Source organism: Oryza glaberrima, chromosome 3, assembly GCF_000147395.1.
Source record: "Oryza glaberrima chromosome 3, OglaRS2, whole genome shotgun sequence".
In the NCBI taxonomy this organism is placed as follows: Eukaryota; Viridiplantae; Streptophyta; class Magnoliopsida; order Poales; family Poaceae; genus Oryza; species Oryza glaberrima.
Window position 1 is genome coordinate 25,544,236 of NC_068328.1, and position 23,494 is coordinate 25,567,729.

The following is a 23,494-nucleotide window of genomic DNA, read 5'->3' on the forward strand; positions in this document are numbered from 1 at the left end:
TTTGAGCCTAATTACGCCATGATTTAACAATATGGTGTTACAGTAAACATTTGCTAATAACATATTAATTATGCTTAATAAATTCGTCTCGCAGTTTATAGGCGAAATTTTTATTATTAGTTTACGTTTAATACTTTAAATGTGTGTCCGTATACTAAAAATATTTCGGACAGATAATTAAACACGGCTATAGATGACAACATGTAGTCTCTCATGTACTTTTACCGTACGAATAATTATAAATACGATCTAACAAATTCTAGCACCATCGCTTGCATACGTCTTGGCACTCTTACAAGTAAGCCATGGTTATCACAAATTAAAAAGGAAACTAAGAGCCATTAAGAAAAAAACTATTTACATTATCTATTGTTGGTACTATGCCATGATATATATACGTGTTTGGCGATAATTCACGATGACGTACGTGTTTTTTCAAGAGCAGAGTGTGCTTTTATAAATAGAGTGAGGCTCAAGCTTATTTGTTGTGTCAACATCATATATGTGGAATATTTTAATCTTTGTTGTATAAGTCTTTGTTAGATAATGTAAACAGTTGAAAAACCTATAAAACAATAAGGACATACAAGTCCTGACAAATTATTTGGTTAGACGAATAACAATTTTACCGTTACTTTTAAATAAATTATGATATGTTTTGTTGCTGAAAATATTATGCCAACGACCTATCTTTTTTCATCCACTTCTTTTCCACAATTTCATCCCTTCATACTTAAAATGATACTATTGGAATTCTTTTAAGATATTAAAAGGACGACTCGCATATTAACACATTATTTTCAGTATGTACCAAGAAAGAAAATTATTATTGGACGAATAATAACGTCCATGCTTACTGTTATCCAATTACGCGTCTTCTTGATAAGAGAAAAGTATTAGCCAATAAACTATCTTAAATATATACATTTTTCCATGGTCTCATCACCTCCTTTTTGAAATGGCACCATCATTTTTTTCTTAGACGTTCAGATAACAACTCTCATATCAGCAAACGAATTCCAGCGTACAACGAGAAAGAAAAGCCCCTGGAAACTCCATTAACCCTAGCCAAAAACCACAGGCTTTGCTTTGGATTTTGAGCTAAAGAGCAAAGGCTATATAGAGAAGTGAAAGCAAGGAGCAGCAGCAGTAACCGAAGAGGAGGCAAGCCCCAGGCCCCCAGCCCTCTTCGCTTTATTCCCCTTCATATTTTGGCCCTCCTTTGCCCCTTCAGGCCCTCACTCCTCAGTACTCCTACTGCTGCTACTCTACTCCCTCCTCTCTCCAGCTGCTCGTCTCCTTGCGCAACGGAGAGCGCAAGCACACTAGCACAGCTGCACAGCTCAGTGTGTCCTTCCTTGCACTGTCCTCTGCGCCAGCCACCCTGCATCTCCTCCCTCTTTCCCTCTCCGGTCCTTCAAATCCTGAGCTGAGCTGCCCCGGGTTGGGTTCTTGCATTGCTTGAGGTGGTCGCATCCGTGTGTGTGTGTCCTCGGCACCGCGTGTTTTCCTTGGATTCAGGTGCTACGCCCATTTACTACTGCTGCCCCCCTGGTCGTTTCAGCAGGCCGGAGGCATTAACTTCCACTGGCATTGATTTGATCCCTGTCATGGTGAGCTTGTTGGCTGCTGCGTGGGGCTGACCATTCCCGGAGTCTCTCGGCTATCTTTGATCCTACTCCTGGTTTAGTTCCTGAAATCTTGCGGTTTTTTTCTTCTTCGGTGGCTGCCGTTCTTGATGTTCCTGCCCAAGTGACTGGTTTATCTTGCTCTCCATCAATTCGGTTTTGGGTTGCTGCGGTGGATTCTTTGCTCCCCTTCGAGATACTGCTTGGATCATTAGTTCATTACACGGTTAGCAGAGGAACTCTTGGAGTTGGGGATTCCTTTGTTCTTCTTTTCACAGTTTGGAATATCAGGAGCTGGCTTGGAATCTTCCAAGCAAGGGGAAAAAGTTCTCTGGGATAGGGAGAAACAGAATCCTGTTCTTCCCCCTTTCATTCCACTAGTATATACTGCTCTGAGAGGAGCAATTGGAGGCATGGTTTGGATTTTGGTGGTTTGAGGAGGGAAGAAGCATCCCTGGAGCTGTATGAGGAGGCATTGAGACAATGAGAGATGAGAATTCAATCAAGACCAAGGTAAGGGTGCCACAGAGCAAGAGCTAGTCTGTTCATAATATCTATATTTATATTGTTTTTGTCCTGATTGTTTCTGATCTTGTTTTTGTTCTGAACTGGCCTGGAAGAAGCTATCCTGGTCCAAGACCTTTGTTAGGAAGTGGTTCAACATCAAAACAAAAGCCAAGGACTTCCATTCAGATTATGCAGTTGAAGAAGGTACAACTTATTGACTTAATACCACCACTCTCACTTCTGAATTAATGAGCTTGAGTTACCAGGTGTTTGTTTTTCTCCTTATATTCTTTGGTATCCTTTTCACAGTCGTAAATTGTTGTATTTTGGTGTTCAGTACTAACAGTGTGTCGAATTCCAGAAGCAAGTCTGACCACTTGCTTCCAGTTCTCTTGTATAGTGAGATATTATTTATTGTTTCAGAAACAGCCATAGCATGCTTGAGACCTACAGAAAGAATTTTGTTTTGGCGTGGTGGTGCTAAAAACCTCTTTCTGATCATTTCAGTAGGTGTCCAGTGGAGAACCAGTTTCTCAGAGAGAGATGTATGCAAATCCAAGAAAAGCAGAACAGGTACATTTTGCTTGCCTCATCACAGTAAATATTGTATTCTCACATCTCTTACCTTTGTATTTGAGTAAAAACTGAACTGGAACCTCCAGTCAACATTGTCCTATGCTTGACTGTATTAGTGATGTGTTTACTCAGAGAGGTTGCCTAGGAAGAGTGTGGATCGAGATTCCCGGGTAGGAAATGGATTTGACCGTGCTTATATCACAAATACACAAGACTACAGGTAAATAGATTGTGCCTTTTTAGAACTTAATCGATCCAGTAGTCGTTGTTAGGGAATTTCTCTGATTTGACATTCCGTATGCTCGTATGCACAGGGTCTTTGTTGCAACATGGAATGTGGGTGGAAGGTCACCATCGAGTCATTTGAATTTGGAAGACTGGCTTCATACTTCTCCGGCTGCTGATATATATGTCATTGGGTACAATCCAGATTCATGCAGTGACTTAAATCATATTGTGTTTTCTTTACAAAATATTGTTCATCTAAAAAAGATCTAGCATGCATAAAAAGAAAACTATTAACACTTTTTTATCGTACCAGGTTACAGGAAATTGTTCCTTTGAATGCTGGCAATGTCCTATTGACCGAAGACAATGGTCCAGCAAAGAAATGGGTCGCACTTGTTAGAAAAACGCTAAACAATATAGACCAAGGCTCTGCTGTGTACAACTACCACACCCCTTCGCCGGTTCCAGATCCTATTGTTGAGCTCAATGTTGATTTTGAACGATCATCAAGAAGACCAAGGAATTCATCTTTCTTCCATCGACGTTCATTCCAGTCCTTCAACCGAAGCTCAAGAATTGACATGATGGATCCCCACTCATTAGTGGATCGTCGTTTCAGTGTTTGTGACCGGATTAGCTTTGGGAGTAGGCCAAGTGATGTTGACACCAGTATGAGATATGGTGGGTCATCTGATGATGAGAATATTGACGAGGAATCACCTAGTGGTATATACATCTCACCAATGCCATGCGGTTATGGTGCTCCACTATGCTATGATGATAACAAAAGACAGTTGATAAACACTAGGTAGGTTTCCATGAGACTCTGAAGATACAGTCGTTCTGAAACTTGCTAGCTGTTGTAGCTGGCACTTCTATACTATTAACATTTCACTGAAATTCCTTCCATCCTTCATCACTGGAATGATACAAATATGTGCCCTGAAAATAGAGTTTTCTGTAATATAGCAGATATTGCCTAGTTGCCAGCAAGCAAATGGTTGGTGTTTTTCTCATGGTTTGGGTACGAAGTGATATAAGGGAACATGTGAAGAACTTGAAGGTTTCATGTGTTGGCAGAGGTTTGATGGGATATCTCGGAAATAAGGTATCGTTTTCCGCTTTTCCATTTCTCGTAATTGTGTGCTACTTAAATCTTATACTCATCAATCTTTGCAGATACGTTAGTCTTTTCTGTCAAGAAGTGTAGATGATTTATCATTTATGCTTATTGAATTTCACCTGACATCCTGTTTGCATGTGCATCCATATGTTTGTTTACATATGATTATGTAGCTCCATTTGTCCTCACTTTCTTCTCTTATATTAATTAGGGATCGATATCAATCAGCATGTCTCTGCATCAGACAAGCTTCTGCTTTGTTTGCACTCACTTGACCTCAGGGCAAAAGGACGGTGATGAACTTAGAAGAAATGCAGATGTTGTAGAAATTTTGAGGAAGACCAGATTCCCACATGTCCATGGTGTAGGTGACGAGAAGTCACCGGAGACAATTCTTGACCATGAGTAAGTCTCATGTTGCAATAGTTTCAGCTTGGATAAACACGTTGAATAGAACAAAATTTGAAATTATTGGATAGAACAATCTTAGCCTATCATTTATTTTGTTTTTTCAGTCGTATAATATGGCTTGGGGATCTTAATTACCGAATAGCTCTTTCATACCGTTCGGTGAAGGCTCTAGTTGAGATGCACAATTGGAAACAGTTACTAGAGAAGGACCAGGTTAGCTATTCTTACAAAAACTGCTAACAGTGTCATGCCTCTTACAATAAACTAGTGTAGCTACGAAAAATGTGATCTCCTTTTCTTTTTCTTCTCACGTGGAACATTTTTGTAACAGCTTCGAATAGAGCAAAGGTATGGTCGGGTATTTTCAGGCTGGAAAGAAGGGAGGATTTATTTTCCTCCCACATACAAATACTCCTACAATTCTGACAGATACGCAGGCGACGATATGCGTCCGAATGAGAAGCGAAGAACACCTGCATGGTAAGTTAAAATATTATTACAGCAAACCATTCACCCTTCTTCAGAGTTTACACCTTCACCTTTTTGGCTTGTGCTTATTGTAATGGTTTTTCTGAAGGTGCGACCGGATTCTATGGTATGGGAGAGGCCTGAATCAACTATGTTATGTTCGCGGCGAGTCTAGATTCTCAGATCACAGGCCTGTATACAGCATTTTCACTGCGGAGGTTCAGATACCGAGCCAAACCCAATTTTGCAGCTTTGCTCGTTCTACCTCTCTAATGGGGGTGGATGAACTACCATACCCAACTTATCCACGCAGTTACACAGATATCAATTTTTATTGATTGTGTATCTCGATGGAGCCAAGGTTAGTGTTCTTTATCCCATGTAGTCGCATTGTTTGGGCTTGTTGGTCTGACCACTTCTCTGAATTCCATGCCAAAGTGCTCTATTCATCATAACTTCCATCTGTTCATTGCAGACATTCTTCAGTCCCAGAATACACCAGATGAACTTCATTTCTCCCAAGATTCCAGCAATTGGAATATTGTCAGCCAACAGGTGATTCCTGAACTATTGTTTCTTTTGCCCCCTTCAGTGTTTGTGCCTCATCATGTATCCTAGTACATCCACAATGTATGATGAACATGATATGTTTTTTAATTATCTTTTGGCAAATTTACTGCGACTGATACGTCAATTCCGACCTTTTGTGTGCATGCAGATACTCAAGGAGATGCTTTCTAATTGTAAAATTAGGTATGTTCTACAAGACTGCTTGTACATCACTACCATATGTGTGATTAGTACAGATAAATTGAATGACTAAGATATCTTTGCACTTGTCAACAGGAAGATTTGAGCAGTCAAGCAAAGTTTTGAATCTAACAATCCGCGAGTACCAGTTTACAACAGCAACCAAAAAAAAAGAGGAGAGTTTTAGTTCCGAAATAAGCTAATCACTAACAACTGAAGCTGATTTGCAGTGTGCTTTTGGATACCCCTTCATCATACAGAATTCCTTTTTCCTTCGCCACCATTTGTACTACTTGAAAGGCTTTGTTTCCTCTTTTGCTTTTCTTTCTTTTTTGTTCTTGGTCTTCTGATGTAACAAGAGCCCCTTGGGCACTGATATTTAATTGGAAGTAGAAACAGTGCAGTATCATTTGTACAGCATAATGTTGATGCTATCATGCAGTGTTTGCAGTGTGGCATGGTTCATGCTTGCCAAGAAATGATCACCACAACACAGCATTTCACTCAGGCTTGTGCACAAAGCAAGGAGCTGAAAAAGGTGTCACACAGAAGCTGCCTGCCTGCCTCTGCTGCTGCAACCATGCAGTATGCTATAGCCGTTTTCTTTTTGCTACACATCCTTTTCCTTTACCATGAGAAGGGGAAAACAAGCCATGGAAAAGCAGCAATAGGGGAGGAATCACTGTGGGCAGGTTAGGGGACATGAAAGCAGTGGGGACACCAAAGCCACCAAAAAGCACAAGGCTCAGATGCAGATGCCGGTACACACACTCTCCTCTCATCAAGGTGAGGATGGCATACCAAGAAGACAAGCATGGCTTGGCCTCGCATGGCCATGCCTTCCCTGGTGTACTGGTAGTAGCAGGCCAGGCCAGGCCAGGAGTACCCATGTCTCACTGAGACCTGCTGCTGCTTTCTCAAAAGAATGGAAACAAAAAGAGAGGGAGAGAGACCACCCCCTGGTCCAAGGTCCAAGTAGCATCTCAGTAGGGAACCGAGCTTGGACCACTCCTGTTCTTTTCTCCTCCTCCTCTCTTTTACCCCAGTACCACCACTTTTCTTTTTTGTTTGTTTCACCGGCTGATTTTTCATTAACCCGGTCTGTCAAGCCAAGAGAAAAGCTTCTACAGCAAGGGAGGAGGAGCAGTTGGTGGTGAAATCATTTCATCGGGATTACCTATAAACACCTCGGTTTCAGCAGTAATCAGGGCTGCTGGCATGGCAGAAGAACATCTCGAGGTGTGGCGTGTAGTTACCATCACGCAGCATGTTACTGCTGGAAAGTAACAGAAGAAGAATTCATCCCTTGACCGTTACTACCTTTTTGGTGAAGGGAAGGGAAAAGGGCGATGGGTTGGGTGTGGATCTCGTACCCGTCGTTTCGCGGACGCCGCGTCGGCAGGTAGTAGACGCGCGCGCCAGCCAGCGCCACCTCCCTATGCTTCTCCCGTGCTCCGCGGCCTCCCATCGGACGGCGCGACGTTGGCAGGTTGCGGAAACCATCCCGCACCGCGCGCCGCGCGCCGCGGCGGTTCGACGGCTCGAGGTGTGTGTTGCTCGCGCTAGCGTCGCGCGGCTTGCCAAGACGGCAGCGGAGAGAGCTAGATCTCGTGACGCGACTTGGGCTGACAGCCGGCCCAGCGTACGTGGGGGTAGGGGTGCCGGCCGCTTAGGCCCATCTTGGTGGTTGCCATGGCCCATCTTTGTGCTCGTAGTAGTTTTGGGCCATTTTGCTGATGCCGGTTGCTCCACGTGAGGCGACACGAATGAGGCAGTGGCATAGTTTCCACGACCTCACACATTTCCCTTGTGCAACTCAAAATCAATTCAAGTTGCAATTATTGTTGATCACGTCTCCAACCCACTCCCAACTAAACGATCGTTTTGTATCAGACCAGTCCAATATTTTATCATTTAATCCACGAGGAATTGGGAGAAATTTAAAAACGACATTTGCAAACTCTTACTTATGTAGCAGTATTTACTTATATGGAGATAGTCGCACAGAGGGAGCCACCCACTTATTTCACTCGTTCCCGCCTAATTACAAAAGCTACAACACACGCGTCGAGGCCAAACTCCCGCATCTCGCTCGCCCGGCAGCTTGGATGGCTCACCGCTCACGCACTCGCCACGCCGCTCGTCGCCGCGGAGCGCGTCACACCGCAGCGGCTGCCATCCTCAGGAGCGTCTCCACCGCCTCGTCGCCGCGCCCACGGTGGCTGCGGCGGCGGCGGCGGTCTTCGTCCTCCGATTCCTCGCCGCGGCGGCTGCTCTTCTCCGGGCCGGCGAGGAACGCGGACTCCTGCTGCGCGTTGAGCAGCTCGTCCACCTCCCTCGCGCTCGCCGCGAACGCCAGCTCCTTGGCCTGCGGGTCCAGCTTCTTCAGCACGCTGTTCATCCCGGCGAGGTACATCCTCTCGTTGTTGTTGGCGTGGACGTCGAAGCAGACGATCTGGAGGGTGCTGTCGCGGGACGACGTCACCACGATCGGGTGCCCGGAGGGGACGACGAACACCGTGCCGCGCGACAGCCGCGCACGGATCGTCTCGTACCCCTGGCCGACTTGTTCTTCCTCTTCCTCCTCCTGCCCCTTCTGCTGCTCCTCCTCCTCCTCTTCCTCCTCACGCCACTTGCCCTTGCCGCGCTCGCGCCGGCGCTCCTCGCTCTCGCCGCCGCGGCCGCCGCGCGACAGGTGCGGGCACACGATCTCGGCCTCCCCCTCGCCGTCCAGGACGTAGGCGACCTTGACCGACCGGGTGTTGTAGAACGGCGCGTTCATGGATCCCTGCATGCAACGCAGACGAAATCATATACCAATCGGTCCAATGTACACACGGTCACGCGCCGCCATGGCGCGTGGACGACGAAGCAAACGCACCGCGGTGATGTTGACGACGGCGACGCGGATGTCGTGCTCGGCGAGGTCGTGGAAGCTGCGGGCGTCGGCCTCGTAGAGGCGGCCGTGGCGGTTGGCGAACCTGGGCCTCTGCTCCAGGATGTTGAAGGGGCCGCGCGACGACTCGCCGAACGGCGGCAGCGGCCAGTGCGGGCCGTGGCCGCCCTCCGACGCGTGGCGCCGCAGCTCCCGCACCTGCTCCTCCGACGCGCGGATGATCACCCCCTTGTCCTGCTTCCCCAGCAGCTTCTCCAGCTTCTCCTCCGAAATCTAAACATTGCACCATACAACTCGTACGTCGATATCAACTTAATTAGTTATTAACTTATTATCCTTGCTGTATAACCAATATGTTAATCAAGTACTTAAGTGACAGATTGATCGGATTAATGCTACTACGTGCCTTGAAAGCAGCTCTCTGCACGCCCTTGCTGAAGCTCGACAAGAATGACTCCGGGTTCCTCCCGCCTGGGGCGAAGAAGAACTGCAACATTGATTGATTGATTACTTGTGCGTAGAGAGTTGATTAGAGTTTATGAATAGTGATTTGATCGATCGTGTTCGTGCCTGGATCTGGCCAGGGACGGAGATGGTATGGAGAATCTTGGTAACGATCAGCTTCCTCCGGCCGTCGGTGTTGGCCAAGTAATTGATCGTCCCCGCCGGCGCCACGAAGACGTCGCCTTGCCGGATGGCGTACGACCACTTCTCGCCGTTCTCGATGATCGCCACCACTCCCTCGCCTACGCCACGGCATCAAACAACCGAAGTTAGCCGCCAGCTTCGAACACAAATCACCGAATCAACCTCGCAGCGCCGTGCGGCGCGTGGCGGCGAGCGCGCGTACCTTGGGCGACGTAGCAGATGCAGTGCGCGTCCGTGTGGGTCGGCATGACGAAGGAGCGCGGGTTCGCCTCGAGCACCGCGACGCGGTAGTTCTTGATGCCGCGCAGGAGGCTGGACGCCTGGTGGAACGGCGGGAGGAGCCTGACGGAGCCCTGGTCGCTGCGGACGACTTGCCGGAAGCTGCGCCGGCCGAACACGTACGGCCGCCGCCGGCTTCCGCGCTCGCGGCCCTCGTCCTCCTCCTCCGACGACCCCTCGCCGCGCCGGTCGCGGTCGCGGCGGTCGTCGTCGTGCCCGCCGTGCTCTCGTCGCCGTTCCTGCTGCTGCTGTTGCTGGTCTTTGCACTCCTGCACGCACCGGGCCCGCTCGTACGGCGGCCGGTCCTGCTCGCACCGCTGCAGGCAGCGCCGCAGTGATGTCTCGCGGCGGCGATCCTCACCTGAGGCCGCCGCCGCCGCGGCGAAGAGGACAGCCGCGAGGAGGAGAAGGATCGTTGCTCTGGCTCGGGTCGCCATGTCTACCGTGTCGCTCGTTGCGGTGTGCTCTGTGCTGCGAGTGATGAGGAAGGAAAGGAATTGGCGCGCCAATTTATAGTGGCGCCGCGCGGTGGTACGTGGCGAGGGGGCGCGGCTACGTGGAGGGAGTCTGCCGTGGCAGAGGGCAGCCGAGTCGCCACGTCTCATGGGGATCAATTCGGGTGCTTATCCGGCTTCGGCTCGGTGCGTGCCAGGGTAGGTGGCCGTGGGCACAGGGTGTCGCGTTCTGCGGTGGCGGGTGTCGTGGCAGGTCGAGTGGATGACAGTGCGGTGGTCTATGAAGCTTAGGGGAATTTACCGCGTGAGAATGACAGTTTTTACCTTTTGACATGAACCAGTCATTTCATCGAGCAAGCTGTGGGCAAACATTGCGGATGGTAGGTGCTCAGCTGAAACGTCCGCAACTTGGGTGCGATGTGAATGTGACCCGTGCACGCCCGCAGGAGCCACGGTGCCTGGTAGAGCACACGCGCAACAACTTGAGACTTTGTGTCGATGGATGTGCAGAGGAGGGCGCGGTTGCGCTGTGCAGCTCGCGCACAAGAGCATGCAACGGGAGGCGGAGAAGCCGGCACATTTCAGTTCTTTATGTATCGATCAGAGCTTGCCAATACTGCAGAGTTCACCCAGAACTGGGCGCACTTCACACATCACAACAATGCAACACCATCGCATAAACAGAACAAGCAGCATCTGAACCGTACAGAACAGAGGAAGAAGTTGGCAACAGAAAGGCTAAACTTAAGACTGCATCCATTCACTTCATTGCAGCATTCAGTTGACATACTTGTTCAGCTACTGGAGATAGAAAGCAAAAAAAAAACTTAGCAACAATGTTCTCCTCGACCACTTTTCATGCTGGACTCACATCGGCCATGCTAGTGATCGATCAAAAACGGCGGACGCTCTAGAGACGACGCGATCAAGGAGACATCAGCATAGTACCACAGCTACTACTCGAATCTAGGCAAACTTGGTAACGCGCTACTAGATCAAATCATCGTCTCCCAAACTCATATACATGGGTAGCCAGAGAGAGAAGCAAAAGAACAGGATGAAAAATACTGCGAACGAATCATGGCTCTGGGGAGCGGGGGCCGGCGGCGGCGTGTCCTCAGTACTGGGCGGCGGCGATGAGGGTGATGGCAACGATGGTGGTGGTGGCGGCGAGGGGCGCCTGGAGCGACGAGGAGGCGCCGGAGCGTGGTGGCGGGGGAGCGGCGGCGGGGCCGACCGGGACGGACTGGGCATACGGGGGAGGAGAGCCTCTCGGGAGTGGGCCGACGCGCTTGTTGTGGTCGGAGTCGTCGTGCTGCTGAGGCGGCGGGGAGAGCTTCTCGGCCGCCGGCGGTGGGGGAGGTGCCTCGCCTGCAAAGCATCCAGCAGCAAGTTAGTAATCACAAAGATTACACGCGCATTAACAATCAGTGGATGAAGGGGAATCAATCAGCCTTACGTGCCGGCGGCTTGCGGCGAAAAGCAACCGGGGGCGGCGGGGCAGTGACGATGGAGGCCGGTGGGGCGGGACCTGCACGTTAGAACGAGTTACAGCAATAACAAACACATTAGAAAAACTCGAAAAATCTCTAGAAGCTTCTGGAAGCGAAGGGCAAAACCGTCCTTCCAACGTGGAAACAACGGCTGTACTGCCATAACTTGCGCCCCAAGAAACAGAGGTAAGCGACGTGAAACGGAACGCAACGTACGGAAAGAAAACGTTACACACAGCAGGCAAAAAAGCTGCACGATGCCCCTGCCAACTTTCTGTACACAGCAGGCAATGCTGCAGAAGAGATAAGTTTTGAACCAACCAAAACTTGCAAAAACAAGAACAAGATAAAGAGCAGTGCCGATTTTAAATCTGCATGCATCTTGAAGGTATACTGACTCGTTTCTTGGCTAATTGAACAGACAAAACAAGAAGCATGGAAGTGCTAATCCCACGGAGAAGATGCAATTAGAGCAAGAGATCACATCGATGACGAGTGATTAAAAACTTTTTCTAAAAAGTGATTAAAAGCTGCAAAATCGATCGAGTTGGGGAGAAACGCGCAGTGCAGATGTTCTCTGACGAAAGGCGGAAACGTCCAAAAAAGCTCTGCAAAGGATGGTTCAGGGGGCGATTCGATTTGACCCTTTCCTTTTCACGAAAGTGGAAACCTCCAAAACGAAACAGAAAAAAAGCACTGTGCTGCTCGGTTCGAATCGGCTCCAAATGAGGACCAACACGGAGAGAGATGAACATGCATGGCGAGTAGAAGAGGTGTAGAGAATGAAACGCCGAGAAAAGAAACGAGGGAAAAAAAAAAGAAAGATGAACTGCGACTAGCTCCGCAAGCACGTTCATCGCCAAGTCGTACCACTGCACGAGCATACACGGCTCGATCCAGAATCATCTATAACAAGCACCAGAAGGGAAACGCAGAGATTTCACGGAAAGGAGACAGAGAACACAAAGCGAAAGGAAAAGAAAACGATCGTCCCACGGGTGGGTTTTGAGTCCTGCCAGTTCAACACCAAATCCGCTCAAAAGATAATAAACTCGGTATATTCGGAATTCAAGGGAGAATCACGACCTGGCCCAAAAACCCCCCGTGGCCTTGATGCTTTTCTTTTCTCTCGAGCTTGAACTCGCGCAACGCACATGATTGATTTGTGCTATAGATATGGAGCTCAAGCGGAAACATCGAACGCGTGACTTCGCACGTAAACACTGAACCACAAATCCGAATAAAAGCACAACACCACTATAGATCTATACGCTGCTGGATCTTGCATGTGCGCAAGCGTTTCGAGGCTTCGAGCAATAACCACAAGATCAGCTCGAACATCCAGAGAAAGGAATCAAAATCGACCAAACGCCGCTGCTATTCTTCATCTATGATGTCAGTTTAGCAGTGGATGAACTCAAATCTCAGAAGTAGCATACAACAACCGAGTAAAAACGAGGCCAAAACTCATGTGCTGAAAGATAAGCATACGAGAGTTGGTCGACACAGCAACGCCGGCAACTCGTTCGAAGCTTAGCATACCACAAAACACAAGCAACTCGAAGGATCTCGCCCAACCCAGGAAAAACCAACCAAAAACGCAAGGCAGCAACCCCAACCGAGAGAGAGAGAGAGAGAGAGAGGAGGAGGAGGTGGAGGAGGTTATGCATGTACGTACCTTCACAGGCGGCGGCGAGGCGAGCGCCTCCAGGGCGGAGGCCTCCGCAGGCGGCGTACAGCGTGAGGAGGTGGGTGGCGTTGAGGCCGGAGATGATGAGCTGCGGCTCGGCGGCGACGCGGCAGAGGCAGGGTACGCCGCCGCCGAGGTCGACGGAGGCCACCACCGGCTCGCAGCACTGCGCGGTGGGCATGTCGGGCGCGCAGAAGAGCGAGACCTGGGTGGCGAGGATGGAGGGCTCGCACGACGCCTCCGCCGTGGCCACCTGCGCTCCCTCCACGGCGGTGGCCGCCGCTGCGGCCGGGACCCCGGCGGCGAAGGCGAGGAGGCCGAGCAGGACGGCGAGGTGGGAGCGCTCCATGGGTGTGGGCTCTCTCTCTCTCTCTCTCTCTCTCTCGCTCGCTTCCTACTCTAGGGTTTTGTGTGTGCTCTGTGAGAGGGAGGCTCTAGAGAAGGGGAAGACGAAATGGGGAAGAGAAGCGAGAGCGCCATTATATAGGCGGGGGCGCGGAGAAGGCGATGCGGGGAAGCCATGCCAACGTGGATTGATCCGGAGCGTCCGTCTTAGGGGGGACCGGCCAGCTGTGGCGATGGATGGTGCCGATTCGGTGTAGTACACTGGCGCCGTGGCGCGTGGGCTCTGCACACCGGGCAGCACGGCACGTGAGCAGGTAAGATTTGGCTGCGAAAAAGGGGAAAGCAACTCGAATTTGTGCTGCGCTCTACACGACGATATGCGATTTTCTACTTGCTCTAAGATTCGTGCAGATCTGTAGGCCAGGCACTCGAAGAGTCGAAGACGACGCAACGTCTCTGGCCCATCCACAAATTTCCGACACTATTGAATCAGATTGCCTCTAGGCTTCTAGCCCATTTACCAATGAGGCCGACGATATAATAGTTGTGGGCTTCTAACCTTCTTGGGTTCCTACTTCCTACCAAGTGATGAAGAACACAACCCGCTCAACAATCAAAGAAGCCACCACCACGCTACCTCGGTTCAACATTAACAACCCACCTATGATGGGTCAAAGTGTCTCGTCATAAATGATTTAATCTGTAACGGATTGAATTAGAGGCCGTTACAGATGAGGCTTTGAGGGCAAGACCTATCATAGATAAGGAGTCACTTGTGAGAGGCCGAAATTTACGTCTGAGAAAGATCACCGGCTCACATCTCACGACCCAACACAAATAGGGAGTCACCTGTGAAGGCTGTGAAAATAGGCAACTTGTCACGGCCTCAGAGGTGCCAAAATAGTCATCTTTGATGGATTGTCCACCCTATCCATTAGAGGTGTCTTACCATTCTATATATATGCCCAATTTCTAACTTCTTGTTATCCCAACCAGTGCACTGTTCACGGGAGGACTAGGGCGATTATTTGCTGAAAAAAATGGAGGTATAAAAAATACCTCTGATAATTTTTGTGTTATCTTATATAGCACCAAGCCCCCTACCTAGAGCGCCATTGTCAACAGGCGATACCTGCCTACGTTATTTGTAGAGCATGAGTATCTTTGGAATCAAGGTATACACAAGACTGCATCTAAAAGACAAGGAACAAGGGTTTATACGAGTTTGGACTCTCAAGATGAGTAGTCTAAAAGACAAGGAACAAGGGTTTATACTAGTTTGGACTCTCAAGATGAGTAATAATCCTACTCCAGTTTACATGTATATATGGATGGGAATGCCACAAGGATTACAATAGGAGAATAAGATGGCTGATCTAGTCCTCTGACTAAAACCTATCGAGAATGGCCCACAAGATCTATTCGACAACTAGGGTTTAGGCTTCCTTTAGATTGTATCTTGATGTGACTTTGGTTACAGCATGTAACTCGATGCCCCTCCCTGCACGGGGGACCTAGTATTTATTGCGACAATCAACTTCTTCTCCAAGTAAAACTTGTTTTCCCCGTCTCTGACACCTAACCCGCGAAAATAATTTTCTTCTTAATCCGATGTATTTTCTCAATCAAAGGATACTTTCCTGTATATATTTAGGTATATATGGTATTTACGTACACCACAAACACCAAGTATATAAGGTATGCCTTATCCTTAACACTGGCATATACATATATATTTTATACATATATGCATAAAAACTCTAAAAACTCTGTGCGAGCTACAATTTTTATAAATATAAACATTAAAAACAAATTTACAAAATAATATATATAAAAAAAGAGCATGTGAGCTGTGAGACTTTTGTGTTTGGCGCTTTGCCACTAAGATTTGGGCCCACTCCGAATAAAAATGCCCAGCTATGAGAAAAAAATCACATGAAAAAAGCCCACATATCATATATCGGGAAAAAGAAAAGAAGGATTCATGTAAAAAAAAAAAGGAAAACGGAATTCCTGGATTACCGTCGACAGTTTTTTTTTTTGGAAGAAAAGTTTCTATTTTTGGACTGTTAGATTTGCTCTAAGATTCATGCCAGTAAGTACGAGAAAAAAATAAATTATCAAGTGCAACAGCCGAGATTCGGCTTCATGCCCTTGAGTTCATTGAGGAAAAGTGCTTCCACTGCACCATATGTTTTTTTTTATAAGTATTATTTTTTATTCCATACGACTTACATTATAATTACGTATGAGTTACAGTGTAAGTTATAGACTTACACTATAGTTACATATTAGTTACATTATAATTCAATGGAGCTGACGGCAGCGGGAAGCGATACAACCAGCCAGCTGCTGCTACCCGACGACGTGCTCGCCAACATCCTTGGCCGCCTTCCGCCGCGCAGCCTCGCCGCGGCGTGGTGCGTCTGCGTGGACTGGCGGGCCGTCATCGATGACTGCCGGCTGCTACGCACGGACCTTCTCCCGCTCTCGTGAGCTGACATCTTCATCTGCTACGGAGATCTCTGGTTTCCGGAGTTCTTCTCCCGCCAGCCGATGTCGACAATAACGAGCTCTGCAGCTGCGACCAGCGGCAAGCTTAGTTTCCTTTCCCTCCATGTACAGGCAGTACATCGTCCGTGATCACTGCAATGGCCTCCTCTTGGTTGGCTTCGGCGTGATTAATCCAGCCACGCAACAGTGGTCGCCCTTGCCGTCATTGTCCGATACGTTCACCGAATATTATGGATTCGGTGGCAAAAACTACCTCGTGTTCGACCCCACCATATCACCACACTACGAGGTAATCAATATCCCCCATCTATTTGCAACATAGGGAGTTGAACCCAATCGTGCAGGAATTAGAATGGCCACCATCGCGATTGATCACACGTGTTTTCTCATCGGCTACAAAGCGATGGGAGGATCGACCATTCGTGAGAGAAGGGGAAGCTGCGGGCACCGTCGGCCACCTACAGAAATTATCGGAATATGGAGAATACCGTGCTGTCTACTGGCCGGGAGCTCTTTACGTGCATCATTTTAGTTATGTTATAAGGTACACTCACATAACCGTATTTTCTTTTAACGCACTTCTCTTAAAAACGCCATTAATTTTAATCCTTCATAGTACCTCCATTTCAGATTATAAGACTTTGTAGCATTGCCCACATTCATATAGATGTTAGAGCGTTGCTCTCATCCAGCAACTTGTACCGGCAGGTACTGAGATAAATCCATCCGTTCATGTTAGAAGGGTACGATCGGGAAACAGAGAAAGGAGTCATGCCCTCGCTTTCTCCTTTTCGCTCTTTCTCTGTTTTGATATGGGACGGTATTGAACATTTGAACATTCACAGAGAACAAGCAACGATTGAGCTCATCAAAACATCAATAAATCGTACAGTACAAATCCCATAAGCAATGAAGAAGAAGAGCATATGCAGCCTAGAAAATAAAAGTATCTACTGCTGCAACCAACAGAAGCTAATGATTTCGATCGGATGAAAAGAAATCGATCCAGTATGCATACACTGCCACATCGCCTGCTAAGACGACTCCACGACCACCTCGCCGCTGCAGCTGCCACAACGCCGGCTCCGACGACCACCTCGTCACCGCGGCCGGCACCATCGTGCCCGTCGCCACCACCTCGTAACCGCGGCCACTACCAGGTCACCGCCACGCCCGCCACCAGCAGCACCAGGCCACCGCCGCGCCCACCACCACTGCGCCCGCCATAACCTCGCCGCCACGAACCACCCGCCGCCGCCACCGCCGCCTCGCCTCCCACGGAGCACCTCACCGCCGTGCCTCCCACTAAGCACCTCGCCGCCGCCTCAAACGGACCAGCCGCCGCCACGCCGCCTCCTCCCACGAAGCAAGCCGCCGCCGACGAAGCACGAAGCAACTAGCCGCCGCCTCCCACGGATCGGATCAGAAGGGAATGACTGAGATTTGGTAGAAAACCCTATTTCCCTCCCTTGGACACTCCTACGCGAAAAGACAAATTTACCCTTCCACCACTCGAAATATTCCAGTACCTCCTCATGGGCCAATTTGTACCTGGAGGTACCACTTATTTTCCACCGTCCGATTTCACTGATTGAATGGCTGAGATTTGATACCGGACAGTACCGATGGTACCTGCTGGATGGGAGCAAAACTCTAGATGTTAACATATATGTTTAGATTTATTAACATATATATGAATGTAGGCAATGTTAGAAAGTTTTATAATATGAAACGGAGGAAGTATTTACTAACGTCTGCTTATTTTTTTTGTTTCATGTAGGTTATCCTTGTCGGATGGAAAATATCGAGTAATCAAACTTCTGCCAGCTATTGACATACGCTATTATCAAAATTTTTATTTTGGAAAATCAGAGAAAGGGGTATACTTAGCATCATTTACATATGACTATTCGCTTTCAGTTTGGGTTCTTAATGAGTCATGTGCTATAAGGCCGAGTGGGTATTAAAGCATCAAAATGGCCTTAAACCCTTGCTGCCAAGTTGGAAATATGGCCAGCAAGTTCATGGACCCTGGATCCTACGGGATGTCAACTATAATCTCTATTTTGAAAAAATTGCGGGATCATGGTTCTATAATGCTGACGGTGAGGATATTTCACTAGAGGAAAACACTGAAGCACTACTTGAAGATAAGTTTGAATGGTACTCTGATAACGATGATGTTGTAGAGGCACAGGGAGGTGGAGAGAACGCGATGAAGATAATGAGATTTCAATCCTTGGATTCCATCCTTATAAAGAGATCATCTTTTTGAGGGCTTCACTTTGATGTCATTTTCAACCTTACCAAATTTTGGTAAAGTTGTCAAAAAAGTGGCTACATTTAGTTTGCTACCAAATTTTGGTAACTATATAAGAAATCCTGCCAAAATTTTGACAACTATGCTAAAATTTAATTGTCAAAATTTGGTAAGGTTTTTTTCATCAAAGTGAACAGACCCTGAGTTTATCATTAAAGATAGGATTGGCTTATCATTTGAATAGCTCGAAGCTACAGGACATAGGCAACCTATACCCAAAAAAATATGATAAAATGTGGGAAGGATTGGATGGGTACATAATCCCTATCTAGCATCAACAAAAAATGCTCTTCCTTCAATAGCACCCAAACTTCAAAAGTTCCCTATCTATACACCATCAAAATTTTTGTTTCCTATCTAATACTTCCGTTAGTTTTGAGGGTGACGGTTTTAAGTAGCATGAGGAAAGATGGTTTTGCCCTTCTGTATTTTATACTTTTTTTCCCTTTCACTGTTTACAGTTTTTTTGTTCTTTATTTTTTTCATTTAGTGTCCAGCCGTTAGCACGTCCTTTTTTTATTTTGTTCACATTTTTTTCCCTTTCTACATCTAAAATTTTTTAGAGAATTCTAAAAATTATAAAAATTATAGTTCCTTGTATTTTTATTTTTTTTGGCTGTTTATTCGTCTATACTTCTCCGGTACCGTATCACGCGAGTATCGGCCGTATCCCTGTATCGGATACGTATCCCATACGGGAACGGCAACAAAGTGCCGTATCTGTGCATCATAGGTTGCATACATGCTGTTGTTGTAGACATGCTGTCAAATATCTCTAAAAATTTTAGATGTAGAAAGGGAAAAGAAACTGTGAACAAAATGAAAAAAAGACGTGCAGACGGCTGGACACTAAATGAAAAAAAATAAAGAACAAAAAAAACTATGAACAGAGAAAAGGGAAAAAAAATATAAAATACATAAGGGCAAAACCGTCTTTCCTCGTGCTACTTAACACCGTCACCCTCAAAACTAACGGAAGTGCTATATAGGGAACAAAAATTTTGACGGTGCATAGATAGAGAACTGCTATAGAGGGAAGAGCAATTTTTTTTATGCTAGATAGGGAATTTTCTCTACATAATAAGTTCTTTCCCGTACACACCCTGTTGGATTACAGATGGTTCACTGAAATAAGTAATGAACAACACCTCTATCGATATGTATCATATATCCCCTGTTCGTAAAATTTGTGTTATGTATATATATAAATTACGTGATGATTTAATCTTAATGATTAATAATTGTCAAAGGTAAGTAGTAGTGTTGAAATTGTTTTGTCTCTGGTGCAACCGGTCAGACTGCACAGTGAGAGGGAATAGTGTATTTGGCTTTGTGATGCTGCTTAGACCGGGCAGTGGGCGCCGGTGAGACCGAAGCTATGAGAACGTTATGGATAATTCATACCAAATACTTTTGTTTCAGGTTCCGCTGTGTCCACTATATACCAAGTCTTATATGGAATAAAACTTGATACACGGAAGGTCTTTCGGATAAGGAAAGAGAAGCAGGGTCCTACCGGGGACTATAAGAACTACTCGGGTCATATCTATATATACTCTCTCCGTTTCATGTTATAAGAAGTTTTGACTTTGGTCAAAGTCAAACTACTCTAAGTTTGACTAATTTTATAGAAAAAAGTAGTAGTATTTTAATCCAAGACAAATATATTATAAAAATTTATTCAATTATAGATTTAATGAGAATATGCTAGTGTTGTAAACATTACTACTTTTTTCTATAGAATTAGTCAAATTTAGAGTAGTTTGACTTTGACCAAAGTCAAAACGTCTTATAACTTGAAACGGGGGGAGTACTTGATTTTCTAGTTCTACTTGGATACGGGGACACCCGAGGGTACAAATATAAGACCCCTAGGAGGAGAGGGGACACACAGAGATACGCCAACATAGTTCTATATAAGCCAATATAAGACAACTCCAATCTCGCCGAGTTCGTATTCAAGGAAGTTGACTATCGCTAGCCGTCAATCACATGTGAGAGCTTTATACCACTAAGCTGACAGAGACTAGGTTAGGTCACTCTCAAATATTGTACTCATGTGATATTGTATATAAAGGCAACATCAATTTCCGCCAATGGGAGTAGGGATATTACTCATAAGTTCCGGGCCCCGAACATGTATAAAAATACTTGTCTCCCGTCTTTTTTACTGTAATCTCGCATATACTTTGGTATCAACGGTTCCCGTCGACAGTGGCGCACTAGGTATGACTCGATGCTAAAAGGTTTTTGACGAGATGGGATCAAGAAGTGGATTTTCCGACGAAAAACTCTTCAACGACTTCGGATCTGGCAGTCTTGAATAGCTTCAAGACTATTTGCGGAGGCTTCCGGCTGAACTTGCTAATAAGTCATCTCGAATGCATTTTTGGAAAGCAGCAATGATAACATCGTCAGGGACCTCTGGGATCTTGTTGCGGGCCACCGAGAAACACTGAATGTAATCCGAGAGGGACTCATTGAGATGCTAAACGACGTGGTACATGTCAAAGTGAGAACCGTGTCTCTTGTAGGTCCTTGAAAGTTGGCGACGAAGAGGTTTCAAAGCTCACTCTAGGAATCAATAGACCCCCTTGGAAGCCTCGTTAACCAGCTCCTTGTTGAATCGGCAAGCGCCACATGCAAATAATTCGCCATGGTCTTGCTATCTCCTACTGCTGCGCGGACGACCAAGGTGTAGATGGAGAGCCATGACTCGGGGTTGGTTTTGCCATCGTACTTCTCAATCCCTGTTGGATTGAAATCAGTCGGCCAATTCACTCGACGCAGTTCTCGAGTAAAAGTTGGGAGAACATCGATGATCCTCGCGGCGTGCACGGTTCTCCTGTTCATGATGACGTTGATTGTGTGTATGCCGTAGATCCCTGGGTGGACGACCGTCAGGGCGGTGGGGTTCCCTGTGGCGATCATTATGGCAGGCATTGTGGTGGTTATTATCGCCGACCAACTGGTCATGATGAGGTTGACTTGATGTCGTGCGCTCCTTGATGTGCTTGCCCCCTGGTGACCTCTTGAGATAAGATTTGAGGGTAGACAATTGCCTGCCGAGGTCCTAGGTGAGTCGGCAAAGGACTCCTCTCGATGACGAGAGCATGTGGCACCCTGGGCTCAAATGCAAAAGTGCAAACCATAAAAATTAGAAGTATAAAAAATGGAATGCTCTCGTCTCATCGGTTCCGTTTTTTAAACAGATCTCCAACTTGGCACTTGAAAATTTTTCACCAAAGTGTATGTGGTGTCACATTATAGATTGAAATCTAGAGGGAAGGCCGAAGGGAGGGAGTCAAACTAGAGCAAAGTGGAAACCGAGAGGAGAGGGAGCGCCGACTTGAGGGGTGGAGGGTAGGGGTGAAAACGTGCGAGTACGGTCGGATTATGACATTCCCATTGTTGACGTTTTAGGTCACGACTACAGTATTTGCATGGTATGGGGATCGTGGGTACCAGGGTATATGCGAGATTAAGGTAAAAGAGACATATACCAAGATTTTTATACAGGTTCGGGCCCCTTAACAGGAAGGTAATGACCCTACTCCTGTTGGCCGTAGCCGGTGTTGCTCTTTATTCATCTAAATCACACAAGTACAATAATTGAGATAACCTAACTAGCTGTCGTCGACATGGCGGCACGAACACCAACATGTAGTCAACGACATGGTAGTCTTCCTCCTCGAATATGAACTCGTCGAGATCAGAGATTGTGCTAGATCCCTCTTGTCAGCCTCCGCAGGCACCAGATTGGGTTTGTCTAGGCTAATCTCTGATATCGATGTCTGACTTGGCTTGTGTGTCTGTGTCCCCTCTCTTTCTAGGGATTCATGTATTTATACTCATAGATGTCCCTTTGTCCAAGTAGAACCAGAGAGACCAATGTGGATACAATCCGAGTAGTCCTTATAGTTTCCATATAGAACTCTTCTTGTCATTCCTCATCCGGAACTCCTATGTACAAGATATGATTCCAGATTCCGTATAAGACTTGTTATATGGTGGGCCCCACCGAGCTTAGTATATTACTATTGGGTATATGGTATCCATAACCCTGACACCCGTATCCTAACCCATATTGTCTTTTAAATTTGGAGCCAGGTACGGGTAATACCGGATAACATATCACTCATCCCGTATATCCTGTCCCATATTATTTCTTTCAAATTGGATTCGGGAATGGATATTAATTTATATATCTAATTCATAGATATTAAATATAATAAGGCAATTAAAATAATAAAACATATACATCAAGGAAAAAAATATACAATATTACATGTGAGCACGTAAATTAGTAATTAACCAATCTTTTCTCATGTTTTTAGGTGGATTATAATAAATTTTCATACATATTTATAATGCGGGACATACGGGCGGAAACATGTCTTCCCATATCCTAACCCATATTTTCCTAACGAATTCGGATTCAAACTCGGATAGTATCACGTAGGTTGGGTGTCTCCAGGCCTGAAAGGACCTTTATGTCGCCTAGAGGGGGGAGGGTGAATAGGCGTTCTTGAAATTTACTTCAAATTGCAGCGGTTAAAATCAGGGCCCGGAACTTCCTAGCAAAAGGTCCGGAACTTCCTGGCAGCTTTTCTTGCCGAGCAGAGAAAGCTGCACGGAACTTCCAGGGTTCTTCCTAGGAACTTCTGGGCAGTTGTGAGTTGCTCTTTCAAGCACCTCACAACAAGTAAATTAATTCACAAGGAAACCTAAACCATAGCGTCGATGTTTGATGTCGCGATTCTGGTATTTGCATAGTATGGGGATCGTTGGTACTAGGATATATGCGAGGCTGAGGTAAAAGAGATGGAGACAGGGATTTTTATATAGGTTCAGGCCCCTGAATTGTCAGGTAATAGCCCTACATCCTGTTAGCCGAAGCCGGTGTTGCGCTTTATTCACCATAATCACACCAGTACAATATTTGGGGTAGCCTATCTAACTGTTGTCGACATGGCGGTCTGAAGGTCTGACTCGTAGTCGACAACAGTGTAGCCTTCTTCCTTGAATCCGCATCCGGCGAGATCAGAGACAATGCTAGATCCCTACGGCCGGCCTCTGTAGGTACCGGATAGGGTCGATCCAGGCATATCTCTGATATCGATAGCCGGCGACATCTTGTCTTGGTGTATGTTGGCTTGTATG

General features: G+C 46.8%; 4 protein-coding genes across 9 annotated transcripts; 2 read left to right on the top strand and 2 right to left on the bottom strand.

Moving 5' to 3' along the window:
* The first annotated feature begins 1,165 nt into the window (after positions 1 to 1,165).
* LOC127767690 (type IV inositol polyphosphate 5-phosphatase 7-like) lies at positions 1,166 to 6,106 on the top strand. 6 transcript variants are annotated; one of them, XM_052293103.1, is made up of 14 exons: positions 1,166 to 2,141; positions 2,249 to 2,339; positions 2,643 to 2,708; positions 2,844 to 2,931; positions 3,026 to 3,130; positions 3,253 to 3,747; positions 3,909 to 4,047; positions 4,274 to 4,467; positions 4,578 to 4,686; positions 4,805 to 4,953; positions 5,051 to 5,302; positions 5,417 to 5,496; positions 5,660 to 5,694; positions 5,788 to 6,106. In XM_052293103.1, exons 1-11 carry the CDS (start codon positions 2,112 to 2,114, stop codon positions 5,277 to 5,279), a joined length of 1,695 nt encoding a protein of 564 aa, XP_052149063.1. In that variant the 5' UTR covers positions 1,166 to 2,111; the 3' UTR covers positions 5,280 to 5,302; positions 5,417 to 5,496; positions 5,660 to 5,694; positions 5,788 to 6,106. The 6 variants fall into 6 exon arrangements, with proteins under 6 accessions (XP_052149063.1, XP_052149065.1, XP_052149067.1 ...); XM_052293105.1 differs by having other exon boundaries at positions 3,912 to 4,047; XM_052293107.1 differs by having other exon boundaries at positions 2,646 to 2,708.
* A 1,743-nt stretch (positions 6,107 to 7,849) lies between these two features.
* On the bottom strand, positions 7,850 to 9,951 carry LOC127768861 (63 kDa globulin-like protein). The gene is made up of 5 exons (XM_052294514.1): positions 9,438 to 9,951; positions 9,158 to 9,333; positions 8,994 to 9,074; positions 8,573 to 8,860; positions 7,850 to 8,479 (listed from the first exon to the last, which is right to left on the bottom strand). Exons 1-5 carry the CDS (start codon positions 9,949 to 9,951, stop codon positions 7,850 to 7,852), a joined length of 1,689 nt encoding a protein of 562 aa, XP_052150474.1.
* Positions 9,952 to 10,719: 768 nt separating this feature from the next.
* LOC127768572 (non-specific lipid-transfer protein EPAD1) lies at positions 10,720 to 13,582 on the bottom strand. The gene is made up of 3 exons (XM_052294180.1): positions 13,141 to 13,582; positions 11,429 to 11,500; positions 10,720 to 11,340 (listed from the first exon to the last, which is right to left on the bottom strand). The coding sequence occupies exons 1-3, from the start codon at positions 13,499 to 13,501 to the stop codon at positions 11,087 to 11,089; spliced, it is 687 nt and encodes a 228-aa protein (XP_052150140.1). The 5' UTR covers positions 13,502 to 13,582; the 3' UTR covers positions 10,720 to 11,086.
* A 2,225-nt stretch (positions 13,583 to 15,807) lies between these two features.
* Positions 15,808 to 18,286, top strand: LOC127766363 (uncharacterized). The gene is made up of 4 exons (XM_052291426.1): positions 15,808 to 15,989; positions 16,334 to 16,555; positions 17,792 to 17,891; positions 18,029 to 18,286. The coding sequence occupies exons 1-4, from the start codon at positions 15,808 to 15,810 to the stop codon at positions 18,284 to 18,286; spliced, it is 762 nt and encodes a 253-aa protein (XP_052147386.1).
* The last annotated feature ends 5,208 nt before the right edge of the window (positions 18,287 to 23,494 follow it).